General features: G+C 40.0%; 1 protein-coding gene across 4 annotated transcripts in view; it reads right to left on the bottom strand.

The window, feature by feature from the left end:
• lama2 (laminin, alpha 2) overlaps positions 1 to 19,893 on the bottom strand; it is a 147,776-nt gene that overhangs the window by 36,642 nt on the left and 91,241 nt on the right. For all 4 annotated transcript variants that reach the window (XM_073492815.1, XM_073492814.1, XM_073492816.1 and 1 more), the window contains 8 exons: positions 17,224 to 17,366; positions 16,080 to 16,178; positions 13,822 to 13,933; positions 8,309 to 8,471; positions 4,153 to 4,231; positions 3,929 to 4,060; positions 733 to 849; positions 296 to 459 (listed from right to left, as the gene is read on the bottom strand). In XM_073492815.1, the coding sequence (XP_073348916.1) occupies positions 296 to 459; positions 733 to 849; positions 3,929 to 4,060; positions 4,153 to 4,231; positions 8,309 to 8,471; positions 13,822 to 13,933; positions 16,080 to 16,178; positions 17,224 to 17,366 (1,009 nt within the window). The remainder of the gene's footprint in view (positions 1 to 295; positions 460 to 732; positions 850 to 3,928; positions 4,061 to 4,152; positions 4,232 to 8,308; positions 8,472 to 13,821; positions 13,934 to 16,079; positions 16,179 to 17,223; positions 17,367 to 19,893) is intronic.

The raw sequence follows: 19,893 nt of genomic DNA on the forward strand, positions 1-19,893 counted from the left end.
AGGAGAGAGAAACCATTTTCCATTTGTTTTTGTTTTTTCCCCTTTTTGATGTGTTTCAAACATTTTCTTAAGTAATGAAAACCCAAATGCAGAACAATCCCGAGACACAACGATTACTTGAATTGTAACATCAAAAGAAGCTTGGAATGTAAAAAATTGACATTCGGTACAGCCCTTAAACTCTCTTAATCCACAATCCACTTCATTAATCTTTAAAAAGAGTTTCAGCCCTGTCTGCTAACTTTATGCTTTACCTAAATTTGAGCATGTACAAACGTAATGTGTTTATATTCACCCATCCAAAATGGCAGCAGATTCATTCAGCTGCTTGGCATGCTCCTCTGCATCGTGCACGTGATTAGCCAGCGTGCCGTCACTTAAACCATCGGTGAGGCGACTGACTTTATCATCCAGCCGGTCATGAAGAGGACCCAGTTCGTTTCCCATCTCCTCCAAGTCCTACAGACAGAAAACAACAAGGCTCTGCTCACTTAACTTAGTGATGTAGAGTTGAGAGAGAAAAAAAAAAGGTCTGACCCATTCGAATTACGCTGTTTTTTTAACCAAGAAAGAACAGATAACAGAGCCAAAGAGAACACAGAGAGATATTCTTCTACTTTTACAAACTCCTCTTTCCTGATGCCAAAAGACTCAGAAGACCTCAGGCTGAATATCCAACAGCAGACTGAGTTTTTAAAGTGTTAGAGGGCTCTATTAGGCTGACTTTAGTACCTCTATCTCCTTGTTAATGTTGTCAGAAAGCTGGTTTGCTTCGTCCAGTAGTCGTTCTCCTTCTCCAAGGACCTCTTGTGCTTCCTGTTTCACAGCACTCACAGCAGAGCGCTTCCTCTGTGAAAACAAAGAAACAGCATCAAGAGCTGCATTTCGGATCACCAGCGTATGAAATTTAGGGCTGCAACTAACAATTATTTTCATCACAGGTAAATCTGCTGAATATTTTCTCAACTAACTGATTAGTTGCATGGTCTGTAACAGGGCCTCTCAAAGTTGGGACTCTGGTCCACATCTGGACTGAACGGCAAGACAATCTGGACAATCCTGTCGTTGACATTGTGGCGATTTACTGCCGAGTTCATGCGTTGGTGTTATACCTGATTATTTGCTGTCGGCTCACAGTTTCTACAACAAATGTAGTTGTTTGGATATGTCTGAGTCAGAAACAGAAACTGCCAAGCTCCGAATGTGAGCATGTTTTCCTTTTGGTGTGTAAATCTTGTAAGACTCTCACACCAGCTCCTGTTTGTTCAAAAAACATTCAATAAACAACTATGCCGAGTCCTGCTGCGCTTTGGTGTCGTTTATCTCCATAAATTGATCTATCCGTCTCTTTACTGTACACTCAGAGGGACCTCATGGTGCATTCAGGTTCACGTCTTAGACTACTTCTACTGTTTGGCAACTGAAACTATTTGTCTGTGTGCTCCTACCAATCCTTGAATCTTTTATAATAAATAAATATATTCCTCATCTATTACTCCATGTAGTTTTTAAATCAATAACAAATAGATACCTGGATGCCAAACAGTAGAATAGAAGAGTCTATAAAAATGTACAGTTCTGTCTGGTCAAATCTCCTACTAATCCTAACAATACCTCCACTAGGACATGTATAATTAACTTCTCCTACCAAGATAGATCAGGCCTATCTCTCTCTTTTCTGGTATAGGGAAAAAATGATTGTCCTGAATAATCGGTCAATAGCAGGCTTATACCCGCTGTCTACATTGCGTGAGTCAGACTAAATAAAAATTTAAACTAGTGTTCTCATAATCACAACAGAGCAATCACTCAAGGACATTATCTAGTTTTAAAAACCTCTTTATGGTCACAAGCAGTTATGAAAATAATGAAAACAGTTAGAGGACATTAGGGATACACAATTAGCAATTTGATTAAATAGGGTCTGAACTCGGTGTAACCCCAGTGTATTGTTATTCCACTTTCTTTCCTGCATAAAGCTTTTCTTTAAAGACTGCAGGGTCAGGAGAAACAAAGACAGATTTGAAAAAAAAGAAACTGAGTGTACTATATGTGGGTGTGATCACTGCAGAAGGCCTCCTCCAGGACATGAATAATAATATTCCTGATAAATGCTGGTTGTGTTGCTGTTAGCCTGTGAACTTTCCTTAAAGATGAATCATATGGAAAGGCTTAAAAAGGAAAAATAAGAATGAGTAGTTCCTGAGATGTAAGGACGGTTACAGACGCCACTCTTTGTGATTAATTAGAAGGATTTTTTATTTTATTTTAGGAGACCACCCCCAGACTTTACTTACTCTTTAGTTTAAAATCACAAGTAACTTGGTCTGAATACCTCCAAACAATAATCCATTACTTCTCTGTCAGTTATTTCAAAACCAATGCCATCTAAGTAAGCAGACATGCTTGTTCGTCAGCATGTGACAGAAAGTGCACAGTTATCAGACATGTTCGCTGGTAGTTTTTCTTTTATTCTCATGCAGATTTATGTGCAGGCCTGCTATTATAAGCTCTTCTGTGAGGTATTTGTGGTATATGGTTACCCATAATAGGTGTAATTTCCAAGACTGGAGAGTGACAAAGACATCACAACCTACATGTGGATGCCAACTTGGATGTGAGGCTGGTCAAAAATTGTATGTGAGCAGTGGAGCAGCAGCTGGTTCGGCAGACCATGACAACTTAAATGCATCACTTTATTACAAAAGGTGTGCATTTGATATAATAGTGCAGTCACAAGCTCCTTAGGTGGTCCTATTTCCTGAGATGTTTTTCCGTCATTCTTCACGTGCTTTTAAATTGTTATTTGAGAATGACATGGATGGAAAATATTTTGGTTTCCTTGGAGCGTTTCCATTGTTTGAATAACCTTATACCATATTACAAATTACCTGTGAGCAAAGAAAATGAAATAATTATTACATTAATAAAAAGCTTCAGCTACATAACTAACAGCGATTCACCTGCTGTTGTGAAACAGAATCTGGGGTAAAAAAATCCAAAATGTGGAATTTTTGCCGACTATCCAAGTTGTTGTTATTGACTTGAGAGGACATTCGTCACATGACTGCACCCTGCCATTCCACAAAACCATTCAGGAATGGCACAGGGACCATGACAAAGACCTCAAGGTGCCAACCTGGCCCCCAAACTCAGATCTTAATACCATCGAGCGTCCATTGGACGGGCCAGAAGAAGTCAGAGCCAGGGAGGGAATAACGTAGCCACGAGGGGGTGTCCTTGGTCTGCAGTGGTGTCAATGGTTGTGTCAAAGACCATCTGCATGAATGCCAGGACCCAAGTTTGGTCAGCAGAACATTGCATTGTTAAGAGATGATTAATGTTCACTTCACCTTTAAGTGGTTTAAGTGTTTTGGCTGATCGGTGTAATTACACTGGAACAAGTAGAGTACAGTATGACTCGAGTGGTCTGTTGCAATTAGGTAGCCGGGTATGCTAGATTACTTTACTTATGACCTCTTCCAAGTGGTCTTTTGTTCAAAACCTGTTCAATTACTTTTTAGTTTCACCTGAAAAAACAGGTGATAAAGTCTTGTTCCTTTAATAGGAAAATTCAGTTAGCAGTCATGTGTAAGTCAAAGAAACCCACTGGTGTGTCCATCAAGGTTCTTGAAAAATCTGGAATATCTTTGCATTCATCAACTAAGGCAGCTTATTTCAGAAGGAATTAAATTATAATTATTGTAGGGATGAAGATGGAATAGTTGACCTCAGTTTATCTAATAGTTTATACATTATGAGAGGATTCAAATAGTAGTTAATTAGTAGTAGTTATGCATGATTGAGAACACAGTGACCATGAGCATAGAAATGATTTAGTAATCAAGCCCATTGCTTTCTGACTGCATTTGTGTGTGTAAAACTTGTGTGTAAATGTGTGTGACCATGAGTCTGTGTGCATCTGTACCTCCAGGGCTGTGAGGTTAGCTTTGTTTTGTTCAGCCAGTGATCCAGCCTGCCTCGTCTTTCCCTGGGCAGAGTAGAGTAGATCCTGGGCCTCCTGGAGCTTCGCCTCATGGTCTGAGAGCTTCTCTTTTATCTTGGGAAGCAGATGGGGGGAAGCATTAAAGTTAATGTCATTAATTTAGGGACATCGAAGACAAAAGAGTAAAGATTAGGAGTTATAATTACCTCTGCTTTCAGGTCTTCTGTGGCCTGATGGGGGTCGCCAAATAATCTCTTCACTTTCTGATACAACTCCTCTGCAAGGCTGGAAGAAGAAGGGAGGGAGAGATTAGAAATTTACATTTAGATTTTGGTCATTTAACACAGTGTTATTCATGGTGCACAAAAGTGGAACAGTGGAATAAGTTAGTATATGTGAATGCAACAATTCACAGAGGAGAGGCGAGGAGAGGAGAGTTATTGTGATGCGTGACCGAGCCTCTGCGAGACAATAATCACTCCATATGACTGAATGTTGAAATGCTGGAATGGAATTGCTGATTTTCTTCTATTGATCCCTCAGGCTCAGTTGGATTAAATTGTTGCGGTGTTAAACATTTCCAATGTCGTCACACTAATGCGTGCGTGTTTGCATGTGACTGGGTGGGCGAGTGAAGCAACATGTGCTAACAGTAATATTATAACAGCAACAGATTAAACTGGAAGATAATGAGACTAAAGAATAAAAAAACAACAACAAACAACTGCAGACATGGGCCTCATCAGTTTAGGAGTCTGATGGAGATATTCTAAGACATACAATCTGCATCAGATCCAGAATGTTTTCAACAGACAGCCTACAAAACAACTATTGAGAGAGTACAGGCATGAGAAAAAGGACCTTCAAAAAGTCATTAGGTTTTGTTAAAGGTGCATTTACAGCTTTGATATGCTGTTGTTACCCCTAGCATAGTTCAGTTGACAGCAGTCATATTTGGAAGCTAGGTGCTGATAAGTGTTGGTCCCTGTTACTATAATATTATATTATATTATATCATATTATTATTACTCATACTATAATGTAAAGAAGGTTATATACTTTTTTGTCATTTCATTATGTATTAATATGCTGACCATTTCTTCCATTAACTAATTGTTTGGTTCGTAACGCTTCTGAAAAGAATGAGAAATGCCCAGAGCCCAAAGTAACACCTTTACAATGCTTATTTGCCACTAAATCAACTCAATTGATTAATTGACTCAGTCTACTCATTTCAGTTCTACTTGTATAAAAGGTTTGTGTGTTTGATTTATAACAAAACATTGGATTTTATAAACTCTGCATATGTTTTGTGTGGAATAAAAATAATATTTCCCTCTGAGACGTAGTAGAGTAGACATTTAACCACCGGCTCTGATCCTGTCACTTCCCACAAGGAAACACCTAGCCATACAAAACTGGGAGTAGGGAGCGACAATTTTCTTTTTCGTCTTGGGTAAGATAGATTTTAGACTGGTGGTGTCACAACAGGCATGCAGCAAAATAATATACAGAGCACTGATGGCTTGGGGCCAGTATAAGACCTCCAGAAGTGACTGAATTATGGTCTAACAGCTTTGAAAGCTCCCTCCACCTCAAGACCTTTGCAAAATCAGATCTGAAGGGGGCCACGCACAATTTCTGTATGATTCAACATTCATCTCGTGGCGATTTCAAATCTCTATGTGCAATAGCCAGATTTTTTCATTCTTTACACAACTACTTTCGTCACTTTGTGTGAGTGATTGGAATTGCGGGCTGTTAAAATCAGATCTAAATGATGATTATGTCTCACCTCCCACTATGATAGCAGGGTTTCACACCGCCTTTGAGTGAGGCTTTTACCTTCCGACGTGGTAAGATCATACATTGAACAAACTAGTTCTTTGCAAGTACAACCTGGCCCTTAGTGTAAGTACACTGCCATTTTGAAAATGGCAGCACCAGATTGAAGTAGTTTGCTTGAACTTCTTCTTCATCTTCCAGTTTTTTTTTTTAATCAAGATTTGCAAAGCAGCCTTTAGTTAATTCAAAATTCTTTCATTATTCTTTGCTTTGACAAGAATTTTTAGAAAGCCTTCCCACTTTGGAAGTATTTAAAACAGTTTAATAACCATATGTTTACCAAGGCGTCCCTTTAATGAGCTTTATTTTTCACCTTCAGCATTAATTAAGACAACAAGGATCTAGTGTCCTCCAGTTGACATCACTCAGAGGACAATTTCCCACAGTTTTGGGATATATGCAAGGTAATGATTGGGGCTGATGAAACTTTAATGAACCCTTCGGGGAATCGTGTGAAGAAAACATAATATAATTAAGTAAAGAGGAAATGGGAGGGATGTTTGAACATTACTCAACTGGCTACTACATCATTACAATATATAAAAATACAGTACAGTATCAATGAAAAGTCAAACTTGGAGCATGAACACAAAGACTATACTGAGAATATATAAAACATGGAAAAATAAGAAACGTATACAACTGTGCCAGCTTTTTTCATTTTGCTGAAGCATCCCTTTAACATCTATTGGTGCTTGTGTCTTTCTCTGCTGATCCCCCTCAGGGTTCAGTCAAATAATCAAACAGACTGACAGACAAGCCAGTCAGCGGCAGTGGCAACTTCTCTTTGCCTCTCTTATTCTTACACCCTCTCCCACTACAACTCTCTTTCCATCTGTCAGTTGTTCCCCTCTCCCTCTGTGACCCCCCTTTTCAATACACGCTCTTTGTTTCTACCCCTACGGCCATACAGTACTTTTAATTAACTCATCGACCCTGTCAACACTCACTGAAAGAGACAGACGGAAAGAGGGAGGGGGAGGAAGGAGGGATGAAGAGAGTAGATTACTAATTTCATCAAATGTCTTGAGAGAGAGAGGAAGAAAGTGAGAAGCACTTTGCTGAAACATCAGCACGGACTCTTGGCTTTGGGATATGTGGCAATCAGATGTCTGCTCAGTGAAATTTAATTCTGATGTCTCCTGTGTTAACAAAAAGAAAGAAAGAATGAAAGAAAGAAGACTCGGCCGCTCCCTAGAGGAGCATAATGAGAGCCCATGAATGAGAGTGTAGCGGCACTACAGTCCATCAGGCCAACTGCAACACATATTCAACTTAACTTGTCTTCTTCTAAATTTGACCTCAGTTGAGTGAAACTGTAGAGATGATTGCAGCAGCGACATTTCAAATAGTCATGTACGTGATTCGTGCAAGTCAATGAGTTTTCCACAACACTGTCCTGAGAAATATGTGACAGTAAAAGGTTTGTTAAAAAATGAAGGGTCTCTTTCCACTGAAACGCTAGGGGGCTTTTAATTTGAAACTGATATAGGAAGCGTTGAGTTTGCATTAACAGCGTAATGCAGTAACTTTAACAGGGCAAAAAGGAGCAGCGGATCAAAACCAGGCCTTCAACTGCAGGCTACAAAACAGCAGATAACTCTATTAAGATACAGCATTACCTGCACCAACGTGTTACTGGTGAGAGTTTTCTCTTGTGGACCAGCAAAACCAGAAACCTACACCCAACAGCTGACTTATTTTGGTAATGTAAAGAAAATATTAGAAAAATACATACAAATATATAAAAATGTGAAAAGTACATGTTTGTAAAAAATAGTTGATATCCTGACATTTTCAGGTTTTCCTAAGTTTGTCATTTTGCTGTGTAGAAATGTAGCACACTGATACTACAGTTAAAATGTTTCTATAGTATGCAGGGCTTTTTTTTTTTTTTTTGAATATGAATTAATTGAGTTGAATTTCATGCATATTCCATTTCTGTCTCCTCTTTCTCTCTGTCATTCTGCAAGTTCAGCGAAAGAAACTGTCTGGTGCAGAAACACAGGTAGAAAAACAAGTTCCCAAGTTCCCAGCAGGGACAAACACAATCCAAGATACTAAAGGTGAATGCATTAGCATAGTGGTATGTGTGAAAACAAAGAAAATATATATATATAAAAAACCCAAAACAATAGGTATTTAAAAAAAAAAAAAAGTGTGGTTCCATACCAACAGCAGTAGTCAGAATGAGGCATCTGATTAAATCAACTAACAACACTGAAAAAACTCCAACACACAAACGATTAAAACTAAAGAAGTGCAAAATAGCAAAGATACTCAGTTTTTCCTCTCTCCAAACGCTATTCTTGGCATATTTTCACTCAGTTCTTTAAGAAATTTACACCCGTGGTCCGCTCTTCATGCGTGTGTGCATGCCACGAAATGTGTGCCTGAGACAAAGACTGATCTGTCTGATAACTTTTCTCATAGTCTGTATTTTTCCTGTGTGTGGGAGAAAGATACATGACCTGTGCGTGTGTTTGAGAGCGTGTGTGTGTTCATGTGTGTCCGTACTCCATCTCCTCCTCTGCGATGCTCTTCTTCCCTCCAAGCTGTCGTTTTCTCATCTCGGCAAGCATGGCCTGGATCTCCTCCTTCATCTCCTTCAGGCTTTTGTCGGGAGCTCCATCTCTCCGCGAGAGAGTCTGGTTCAACTCGGCAGCCTTCAACTGGAGGTCTGGACACACAGACGCACAGAGAGACTGCTGTGAGGATACCACAGATGGACAGATTCGGTTTAAGTTATTGCTTCATAAAACCACTGACAGAAAAAAATTCTTCAGTTTCTTTTCCAGCATCTCTGGAAAATATCTCACTTTATAAAACAGATATACATTTTGGAAGAGTATAACTGATATTGATGCCTTCAGGTGTCTTTGTTTTAATTCCCGCTTTATTTCAGTTGCCCTGATTGCTAATCAAATCTACATTAATCGACTTTGAGGCCACTTAAGGGCAGAGGAACTTGTGGCACTTAACTCCAAACCCACTGGTTCCTATATATATATATGACAGAAACCTTTAAAGGTACCATATTACTGTGAGATTTCCAAATATGAAAATCTAACTTTATACAATATTGTACCTTAAAAATGGGTTACACTGAGATAGTTTCATGTTTAAACGAGACAATAATATTACTAGCTCTGATAGGCTGAGCTAAATGCTAACATCAGTACGTTAACTTGCTAACAATGACAATGCTAGTACGATGATAAGCACCTGGGTCAGTAGAGAAAAATCCTATTTGACTAATTTTTATTTATGCCTCAACAGACTAAATAAACAAACTCTTTGTTTTCATGACTGAATAAACTGAATAAACAAACTGACCTTAAAAGGTCAACACAATTTCATACTGTTCCACTTTGTTTATATGTGGCGAACCCTGCCACCTTGCTAGCTTTAAACAGGTTTCTGGGGACCTTATTACCATGATCACCATCTTACCATTTAGTGAGTTTAGTTTAGCAGTAAACACAAAGTACATTTGAGAAAACTAGACTAAGTGAAGTTTTGGCATGCTGACAGTTTTTCTCGGCTAAAAAACAGATATTGAAACACTGAGAACTACATTGCTAGGTTTGCATTAAGAAATCATCTGCACAAACAAATATAGAGTAAAATGTGGTGATGTTGTACCATACTAATAGTAAACAGACCTGATGGATGATTTCTGTGTAGGCTCTACTATCATGTCCCAGCTTTATGGCTCAAACAGAAATAAATAAAATCAAATCGCTTGATCTTCACTCATTTAAACACCGACACATGCTGAGAGCCTGACACACACACACACACACACACACACGCAAACTGTTTTAACGCCATTCAAAGCCAGTGATTTTGGCAAACTTCATGGTTGCCCTGCTTTTATCAATTTAAAGGCATTGAAATCTCAAACCAATCAATCAATGATGAAACTGCAATAAAACACTCCGAGGTTCATTTGAATAATAGTCAAACTGCTGGAACTTAATGAGGAGTGTGTGTGTGTGTGTGTGTGTGTGTGTGTATGTGTGTGTGTGTGTGTGTGTGTGTGTGGGCGTGCAAGAGCAAAACAGAGGACGCGGTTGTGTGTTGCCATTATGTGCGTGTGTATGTAGCAAGCCTGTGTTTGTTTGTGTGAGTTCGGTGTCTGCAGCGGTGGTTTGCACCCCTCTCATTTGAAATGTAAACATGGCGTGATTAAAGCAAGTTGGAACTTAAATAGTGTGTTTGTAGGTGTGTGGGTGGGTGGGCCTGTGTGTGTTTGTGGCAATGCAGCATTTCCTCTTATTTGAAATGTAAACATGATGTGATTAGAGCCAAGACAGAACTAAAGCCATCATGCTAATGAACAGCTGCATCGCATATGTGTATGTGTGCGCATGCTGCATTTGTATAAGTGCATGTGTGTGAGTGTCTGTGTGTATCTGTGTGTGTTTGTGTGTGTGTGTATGTGTGTATGTGTGTGTGTGTGTGTGTGTGTGTGTGTGTGTGTTTCACAGCCATATAATTACATAGTGGGATTTAAAAGCCAATTAAACACTTAAAACGTGGATGGAATCATATTATGGTATCTAGTAAACACGGGCACACACACTGAGGAAAGTGTGTACAGTATTTTCTTGCCTCATTATGTGTGTGCGTGAGTGTCTGTGTATGGTTGCGTGTCTGCATAGTTGTATGAATGCGTGCACATCTGCACCAGTGTTTGTGTACGTGGTGTGTCGGTGTGTGTTTGTGATAGCCACTAATTAAGTCTCTAATTGCTACTCTCAATCATCCAGTGAGCTACGACACACTCTCTTTTCCTCTCTCTCAAGCACACACGCACTCACAAGCACACACTCTCACACACACGAAGCCACAATCACACTGTGATTAGGCAGAGGACCAGAGAGCTTGGAGCAACAACAAGGAGAGGACAGTTTCATCATAGCCAGTCGCTATGTGTGGTTTTGTAACTTTGTTTTCATCCCAGAAGCCACAACAATTCCATAATGGTAATCAAAATAACTTATTATGTGAATTGCAGAGTTTTAATTGGAGCACATTAGTTGTTTTTAACATCAGTGTCGGTTAGGGAGAGATTGTGAAAAGAACACATATACCTGCTAAATCCAACTAGGACTTGACTAGAGCTGTGTGGAGGGTTATGTGACATAAAGTTGAAAACAGATCCAGTGATTATTGTGATGACCAACGATTGGTTAGTGTGTGTTTCGGTATTAATGTTCTTTCCAAAGTCAAGAATCAACTATCAATTTCACTGACTAGTTTATAAAGTAAAAAATTCTCATGATCCTACATTTGATTCAAACGTATGTTTTTCTTTTTTATCTTCAAGACTGAAATGGAAGCCAGAGAAAGGAACAGAGGGACTACCAATGTGTGTGCAAAAGACAGAGCTGTTCCATGTTTTTGTGGTGAGCCTGGGCAGCAACTAATGAAGAGCTCAACCAATCCCAGCACAAATGGTCAGTGTGACCTGCAAGGTGGAACTCCTGGCCCGAAGATGACGAAAAAATAGCTTTAACAGGACTGCACAACTGTTGTCCTCTGAAAGAATATTAGCTCCCAGATGGAAGGACTCAAAAACACTGGACCCCCTTTGAGACCACTAAACTTACGTCGCAGGAGAAAACACATCACAAGCCGGTCACATCACAGCCTCTGATGCGGGGGCTGAGGGAGGCCATGCTGCAGCTGCACTGGCAAAAAGATACTAATGCTGAAGTGTAAAACAATCTGCTAGTTATGCATGCAGGGAAAGAACGAGACAAGTCCCCTGTATGAAGCCAGAGAGAACCATCTGGACTGTACTACAAAGTTCTGCCTGTGAGAAGATGTTTTACACCAGTGGGAACAGAACATCCTGCTGCAGGACGCCATTAAAGCTAAAGATGTGGATTCATTCAATATCTGTCGTTAAACAAAACGCAAAAGTATTAAAAAAAAACTTTAACAAATAAGAGTAAATGGAGAGGAGGTATCCTGCAAGAAGTGATTAATTAATTGATTTACTGCTCATTTATTACCCAACAGTGGATGAGCACTCCAAAAACAAATAACTCTCCAAGCTTAAAGCTGCTATTATCAATATTTTTATATTAACAATAGATTAAGTTATTAAATGTATGTGAAAGGGGCTGCTTGAGGTGACAAACCCACAGAGAATTATCAGCTGACTCATTGTTTTGGTTTTCCCACCCGCAACTTTACTGTTTTGATTCACTGCTCCTTTAAGTTTTGTTTCTGGACGCAGCAAGTAGCTTTTTTCACCAAAATTGTTCGACAGCACTTTTGACTTCCTGTGTGGGTTGTTCTCCTTATACGACGTCTGCAAGGGCTCAGTACACAAGGGCTGTGTCTCAATTCAGGGGCTGCATCCTTCGAAGGGCGCATTTGAAGGCCAATTACGTCACAACGCCGCGCGAAGGCTGTCCCAATTCGAAGGCTCCTCCAAATGCACCCCACAAATGCGGCCTTCTTTTCCCCTCTTTTTGGAGGACGCACCGCTACTATCCTTCGCGGCCTCCCATATCCCAAGATCCTTTGCGCACCCAAAACAGAAGAAAGAAAGAAGGAAAATGGTGACATCAAGTGGTGTAGATCGCCACTTTCGCGGGCCTGGGCGGCTGAAATCGTGACGTAAGGGTAAGGGGCAGGAACATCTGGTGACGCAACCAGGAAATGCTCCGAAGGCTTGACCGTCCCATTTAACAACGGTGGACGCGGCTTTTGAAGGTACCTCCGAAGGACTTGCCTTCATAGGCCGCAAAGGCCGCGTCCTTCGAAGGATGCAGCCCCTGAATTAAGACACAGCCAAGGACAACCCATGGCTTTTAACTGAGGATGCACTTCCTGCTTCCCTCCCAAAAGAGAAGGACAGGAAGTCAAGAGAAAAGAGGACAGCCCAAACAGGAAGTCAAGAGAAAAGAGGACAGCCAACCAGGAATCAAGAGAAAAGAGAAGGACAGCCCAACCAGGAAGTCAGGTGGAAAGAGAAGGACAACCCAACCAGGAAGTCAAGAGAAAAGAGAGGGACAGCCCAAACAGGAAGTCAAGAGGGCTGTCACAAATGTCTAAAAAAACACTGTAGACTTCTTCTTCTCCAGTACCACAGCAGACAGATATTAGTTACTAGCTGCTGAATATAGTCAGGCATTTAGCAGCAAAAAGAGGCATATGTTTCCCTTAGGAGTCAGTAGAAAACAAAACAGAACTAAAAGGAGACTGAGTATTGGACTTTTGCTGTACATTCATCAGCTGGACACAAACACCACTCGTTTTCCCTCTACCTTACAAATGTGCAAACAGCATTTTGTTGGAGCAGACTCAATGCTGGCACACACAGCCACCCTCCCAGGGCACGAGCACAGTTACTAGCTGCTAACACAATACAACACACTGAGTCACTGCACCCCATTATCCTGGTGGGGGACTCTTTATCACCATGGTTAGTGATGCTGCAGCCTGCTGGATCCTGCTTTATTGTTCAGGCAACACTTTTGTACCAGCAGCTGGCAGCAAGCGCGTGCAGCTGGCCGTCGGCCCATCAGCCATTGTGCTGGAGCTAAGTTTTCCATTAGTGGTGCTAACAAGGAGGCAGAAAGATGTTTTTGTTGCCTCACTTTGAAGATGTGGCCTGATGGAGTTGAGTGACAACAAAGTCTCTGCTGTCTGATGACACTTTTCTTATTGCAGTATCCATTCACATTTATCTCAACTTGTAAGTCTTTCTCAAGATGCAACATCTTCATTTAATTGCAGCTTTTTAATATCTTCTGTCAATATAATTATTTATTTCATTAGCTTCTCTTTTTTTACATTATCCCTTTCTTATCCATATCCCTTTATACTCTAATGTAATAACCTAAATTTCCCACAGGGATCCCTTACATTTAATACAATGTAATATAATGCAATGTACTCTAATGATGGATGAAACTGGTGAGACAGTAGACAGATAAATCCAGAAATCCCAGCAGACAGGATGTGGAGGCAGGTAATGGAGGGGAGGTGGTGTTCGTTCCTGCTACCTTTAGCTCCCAGCAGCGTATCCCTGATGAACTGCTCCAGGTCGTCAGCTCGCTTATGAATCCTGTCAGCATCATCCTCCACCTGCTCTCCGTCAGCTGAAACCTTAGTGGCCTACACACACACACATTATAAAATAATAAACAAGTGTTGAATAAGTGAACATATTGACTTCTGTCTAACGAAGGAAAGGAAAAGATGGAGTGATGAGGTCTTAAGGATGTAAAAGAATGACAGATGATGACGGCAGCACATACACATACATACACACAATCAATATGAGTGTGTGTGTGTGGGCGCAGTTCAGTTTGTTGACCTTCTGTCTTGTTTATAAATGCACTCACATGCCAGAACATACACACAGATGAATGAATTATTGACAAAAAGAAAACACAACCTCACAAACACAGAGAGAGAGAGAGAGAGAGAGAGAGAGAGAGCAGGTAATTATTGTTGTGACTTGACAAGACCTTGCTATATCATTTTAGCTGGTGTGTGTGAGAGTGTGTGAGTGTGTGTGAGTGTGGTGTGATAGCATCGCTGTCAACAAATGTCAAGGCCCCAGTCCCTAAAAGGGTGTATCTTGACAGCATGAATGTGAGTGTTATTTTTCCCCACTTGGCACTTGTAGATCCCCCCCCCCTCCACTCGAGGTGTTTTCTTCTATTTTTGTTATCTCCTCTTAGCTATATAACTGTGACTCTAAAGATTGTTAAGTTAAAAACAAAAAAGTTTAGCAAATTCTTTTTGCATCCTGTATGAGCTCAAAGAAATAGAAATGCTTTGGGTGTTTTTTTGTGCAAAAACATGACAATTCCTTATTTGAAATCCTTTAGATGAAATGCTTCACTTATTTGGGCCACAGGGACCCCCTAAGAGACTCTGTTTGAAGTGACTTATTAACTGGGGGTTGGTAATTTATTAGACTCAGTCAATAAAGGGGTGCTCTGATCATGATCTTTGATCCCAATCCTGATCCAGATCCTAGTCCTTTTATTTTCTGTTGTTATTTTTATTCATATCTTGTCAGAATGGACCTCAGGGGGCTCAGAAAGCCACAGCCTTGCTTTTTGTCATCTGGTTTGTGCTCATTTAATTCACAATTCTTTTGGGATATGCACCATCAAAGTATGATTTAAACTGTCATAATAATCTGTAGAGTTTTGACCACTTCTCGCCCATCCGGCTGTTGGATATTCTGCTGACTGACAGTGTAATGGGGCCGGTCTGTAGGGGTGTGTGTTCTGATTATCTAAGATCATGATCAACATTGAAGATCTCCACCATCTACCTTTGAGCCGAATCGTATAGATATTTAATGGTATTTAATGTCCTTATATGTCCTACCTCTGTATCCAAACTTTACATGACCTTACTGACCTCATTGATCTGTGCTAGGCGAACACACCAACAGAGAGTGATGTAGTCAATAGCCAGATGCTTTTTGGAAGAATTACTTCAGGTCACTCTTCTTTGGGTGATTTGGCGGATCAGGAGCTTGTGCGAAAAAACCCCCCAAAAACTATTTCTATAAATAAATAAATAAAATCAAACAGGCTCTAATTTTGATTGCATGATTGCATTTAAATAGATCATGGTGTTATTTCTTTGCCAGATCGCCATTTATTTCCTCATCCTGAAGCCCTGTCTTTAACAGGATTTTTATGCCAAAATCCAGTTTTGAGACTTTAATTATATCTTTTGTGTTTATATGCTGCATTTTCTTAAAATGCGCAAAGAGCAGAAGGTACAAAGGGGTTGGGGCCCACCAGTTTATTTTTACCCTGGGTCCCTAGAAGATTAATCCAGATATGGTGCCCGGGGGTCTATTGCCTCATAATTTATGCATGATTTATCCTTCTGCAGTCCCAGCATGTTGTCCACTCAAATTTTTACTTTTGCCGCTCAGCTGGTTGATCCCTCTGACAGCCTCTGACACTTAATCTATATGTTAGAAAAGTGTTTGAATAGTTTTCTCGACTGCTTTCATGTCAGTCAGCATGCTGCAGCTGGCTACTGGATGGACTGTGTTGTCTCTTTTGCTGTGTACAGCTTGTCGTAGAAGTAACTAGACTTGTGTCTTTGCTGTTCTTTGTACATAAGTGTTGGCATAAACCATGCTCCCTGTGACGGTCTATATTTTCTCCATCTCGTTATGTTAGAGAAAGACAGAGACAGAGGGTGAAAGATGGATAAAGAGAGAAAGGAAGACAGACAACGTATTAAAGTCGAGCCAAAACAAAAACAAAAGTGTCTGCACCCTGCTGTGTAGTTGGTCCATCTCAATGACCAGTGATCCCAGGTTGGAGTCGGCCAGCTGCAGTAATCTCTCTGGAGCTTTCTGAGGTGACAGCATGTGCTGCAGGAGAAAAACAGAGAGATGAAGGAATTACATTGAGAAATGTCTGACACATTGTGGCCTGGGGCTAGGCTTTTGAACTGCTTGGCTCTGTGCTGTAGAGCCAAAGAAGAGAGGATGAGCAAGGGAGAAATAAGGAAGGAATTTAAGAGAAAACATACCTGATAAAACTAAATATATTTGAATAAACTCACAGTAAACATGGTAAAATAGTTAATTGGTGAGAACAAAATTATGAAATGCTAAATAAACCACAATTCACTGAAAACATGGGAAGTGTTAAGCAAGTTTAACAGCACTGTTTGCATCTTGCTGTTGACAAAGCAAATGATCAACGACCTGAAATGATGATTTGTACTCGAGGAGGAGGCAATAAAGGAAAAATTTAAATGTCACTTTGAAACCAATTGAAAACAAGCTCACTTGGAGATGGTAGATGCTAATGACAGTGTTCCTCTAAGTACTTCAGGTTGAGTGAGCTGAATGAGGAGTTTGCTGTCTCACTGGATGACACACAGAGTTTTTAATATGTTGTCTCTTATTGTCTCTACAACATCTACTTTACATTTTTTCCATTGTGTACAGTAAACAGATGCAATGCTCTGATGCTATCGAATGTTAATGCTAATCTAGCTTCATTAGCTATCTTGCTACAGCTGATTTGAATTTGACAGTACGTTGACATTTTAGCTGGCAAAATCGATGGCAAGAAATGAGCCTGCTTTTGTCTCCTTTTAAGCTTTTATTTTTCTTCTATTGTAACAAGTGTGCAGGAGTTTATTTGCAACTTTTGATCTGCTCATGCTCAAGTTTTTCTTTTTCAAATCTTCTTCTATCTTACATGAAGGAAATTACAAAGAATTTGTAGCAGTAAATCTGGGACTCTTATTATTGTAACCTGCATACTGTAATAGCCATAGCAACGGTAACTAAGGCGGCCTGGGCTTTGTCTGAAAGTCAGTTAAAGACAAAGTGATGACGTGAGGTAATTGGAAGTAACGATGACACCATATTGAATTAAGACAAGTGCAGAAACAGATCTTACCTTGAGTTCCTCTGTCATGTTCTCAAAGCGGTACAACACCTTATAAGGCGGTGGGAGGGGTGTGGTCAGGGTGACATCGGTGATGATGCGGTACAGGCGGTCCATATCACTGATCAACAGACCTGAGCACTCATCATCACAGGCTAGAGGAACAAATACAAACAGAGTCAGACACAGCTAGAACGGTGTGTATGATGTGTGCATGTTCGGCAGTTTGAGTTTTGACTTGGCAGACAGAAATGAGAAGACAATGAGAGAAGAAAAAGACAGAAAAGGAAGTCATATATGTGTATTTTTACTTCTGAATGTGGATTTCTGTGCTTTATTTGTGTGAAGTGTAAACACATAAGTGTGTTATCGTTGTGTCTGCTTGTGTTTTTCTGTTTAAGTGACTCTAGCATCAGAAAGACAGGGCTGCCGATGCATGAAATTCAGCGCAGAGAGGCAAAAGCACCTATTATGAGCACACACTGCAGGCTAAATAACACACATACTAAGGCGAGCACACACCAGGGAATTCACTAAGACAAGCGCATACACATTTTTTTTGCATCGCGTGTGTGTGAATTTCTCTTCCCTTCTGTAGCCTCGGGCTGATTTATTGCAGAAATTAAAATTTCTGACAAGGGAAATCAAAGATAAATTAAATAAAATAAAAACTGTTTCTCATCTATCAATCTCTGACAAAACCAGAACACACAAACGCGTGCGTGCAGTCACATGCATACACATACACAAACACACAAACACACACACACACACACACACACACACACACACACACACACACACACACACAGGTACAGTTAATGTGCACTGCATTGTATTTTTTGAGTTAATAGCTGCATGTCAAACCGAAACCATTCAAGAATCCCAGAAATGACAGATTGTATTCACTAACTTCCACACAGCGTTAACACGTCCTGTACGACACAGCTACAAGGTGTGATTACGGACATAAAGCCTCACTCCCATCCCTCTCTGCTGTCTGTGGTGCTGGTTGCTTGCCTGTCTCTACAATGTTTGGCTTGAGAGACCTGAGATTGTCAAATCAGCTCTTCTGAGGAGTTTACACAAGATGGTGATTGTTTGGCTACCTTAAAGTTTGCTTGGAGAATTACTGAGTCTTTGTTGAGATGATTCAGCTGTGTTGGCGTCTCACACTCAACAGGTCAACCTTGTCAGTTTTCTCAGAAAGTAGACAACAAAAAAAGTCATCCTAATGTAACTGTAAAGTCTACATTGGCTGTCGATGCTCAAGTTCTCAGTGTGCCAGTGCACGGAGCACTACATGTCACAATATACTGCACAATGCAATGCAAGAGAACAAATCCTAAAAGTTGGGATTAACTTTAGGGAACATAAAATAGGATGACGATTTTACTTTTAAAGGCAAACTGTGGCTCAGCAGTCCACTTGGTAAAGTTAAGTTGTCTTAACACTGATTTGCAGAAGTTACACCTGGTGCTATTATCTAGATGCTCCTTGTTAAGAAGCTGATTGGAAAAAACAACAATAGTTGGAAAACTAAGACTTGGCTTTAAGGGAGAGTTAACACAAACTCAAAAACATATTTTCCTCTTAACTGTCGGGCTGTTTATCAATCTAAATTGTTTTGGTGTGTGTTGTTGAGTTTTGGAGATATCGGCAGGAGAGATGTGCTGTGATGATCTACTCTCTCTCAAGGAAATTGTTTTTTTTATACATAATCTACTATTTTAAATCTTAGATGTGTTTATTTTATTTAATGCAACCATTTTATTTTCATAACCAAGTTGACTTCATGTTAATCAAAGGAAACATTGTTGTATTATCAGAAAGCAACTAAAACATGGTTGGACTCAATGTAATTTTGCTGTGCAGAGCCCGGGAAGCTTGTTGATAAGACATTTTGTATCACAATATAGGGGAAATTGAGTTTCTCAGTGTATTTATGTGTCCCATGAAACTGTATCACAAAGTTTCCCTGTGTAATAGCCCTTTCAATCGAGTTAAAGTATAATGGCATATGATCACACGTTAAATTCACAACCAATCAAAAATATCTCCTATGTGTCTCCTATGTGTATAAGTGTTAGTTAAAAGGTTTTAAAAATAGATGCCTGGAGAACTATTGCTGCCTTTGTATTCCAGACTTGTATTGTACTTCTTCTGCGGTTCAAAAAACTATTTTATGTAGATAAAGTAGAAAGTTTAATTATTCCATGTCTTAGTGTTTGGTTCCTCTGAGCCTGTAAGTGGTTATTTATTTAAAGTTATTGAGGACTGATCAAAGGAAGAAAATAAATCACTACAACAAGGAGAACACCATTAATGTTTCCATCCCACACAGCACATGCACGCATGATCATCCATGGGTAGATGCATGTGTCCTTCTACACGATTACAAGCTGTAGTTTGGCAGAAAGAAAATAGTTCCCACATGAAACTGCAGTAGTAGTTCTGTGGATTATCTTGAGTAACTGGCTCATGATTTCTGCAAAAGATATCTCCAAAACTCTGCAGCTGACACCAACATAATCTAGATGGATACATAGCACTACAGGCTACATATGTGGTTTTAATTTTTGGGTGAACTGTCCCTTTAGTGTTTCACTCCAAGGTTTTTAGTTTGGTATCTTTATAAGCTACAAGCTGGCGGCTGTGGTGGTGACCACAGAACTCAAATAC

The sequence above is a fragment of the Pagrus major genome, chromosome 22 (genome assembly GCF_040436345.1).
Source record: "Pagrus major chromosome 22, Pma_NU_1.0".
Lineage (NCBI taxonomy): Eukaryota > Metazoa > Chordata > Actinopteri > Spariformes > Sparidae > Pagrus > Pagrus major.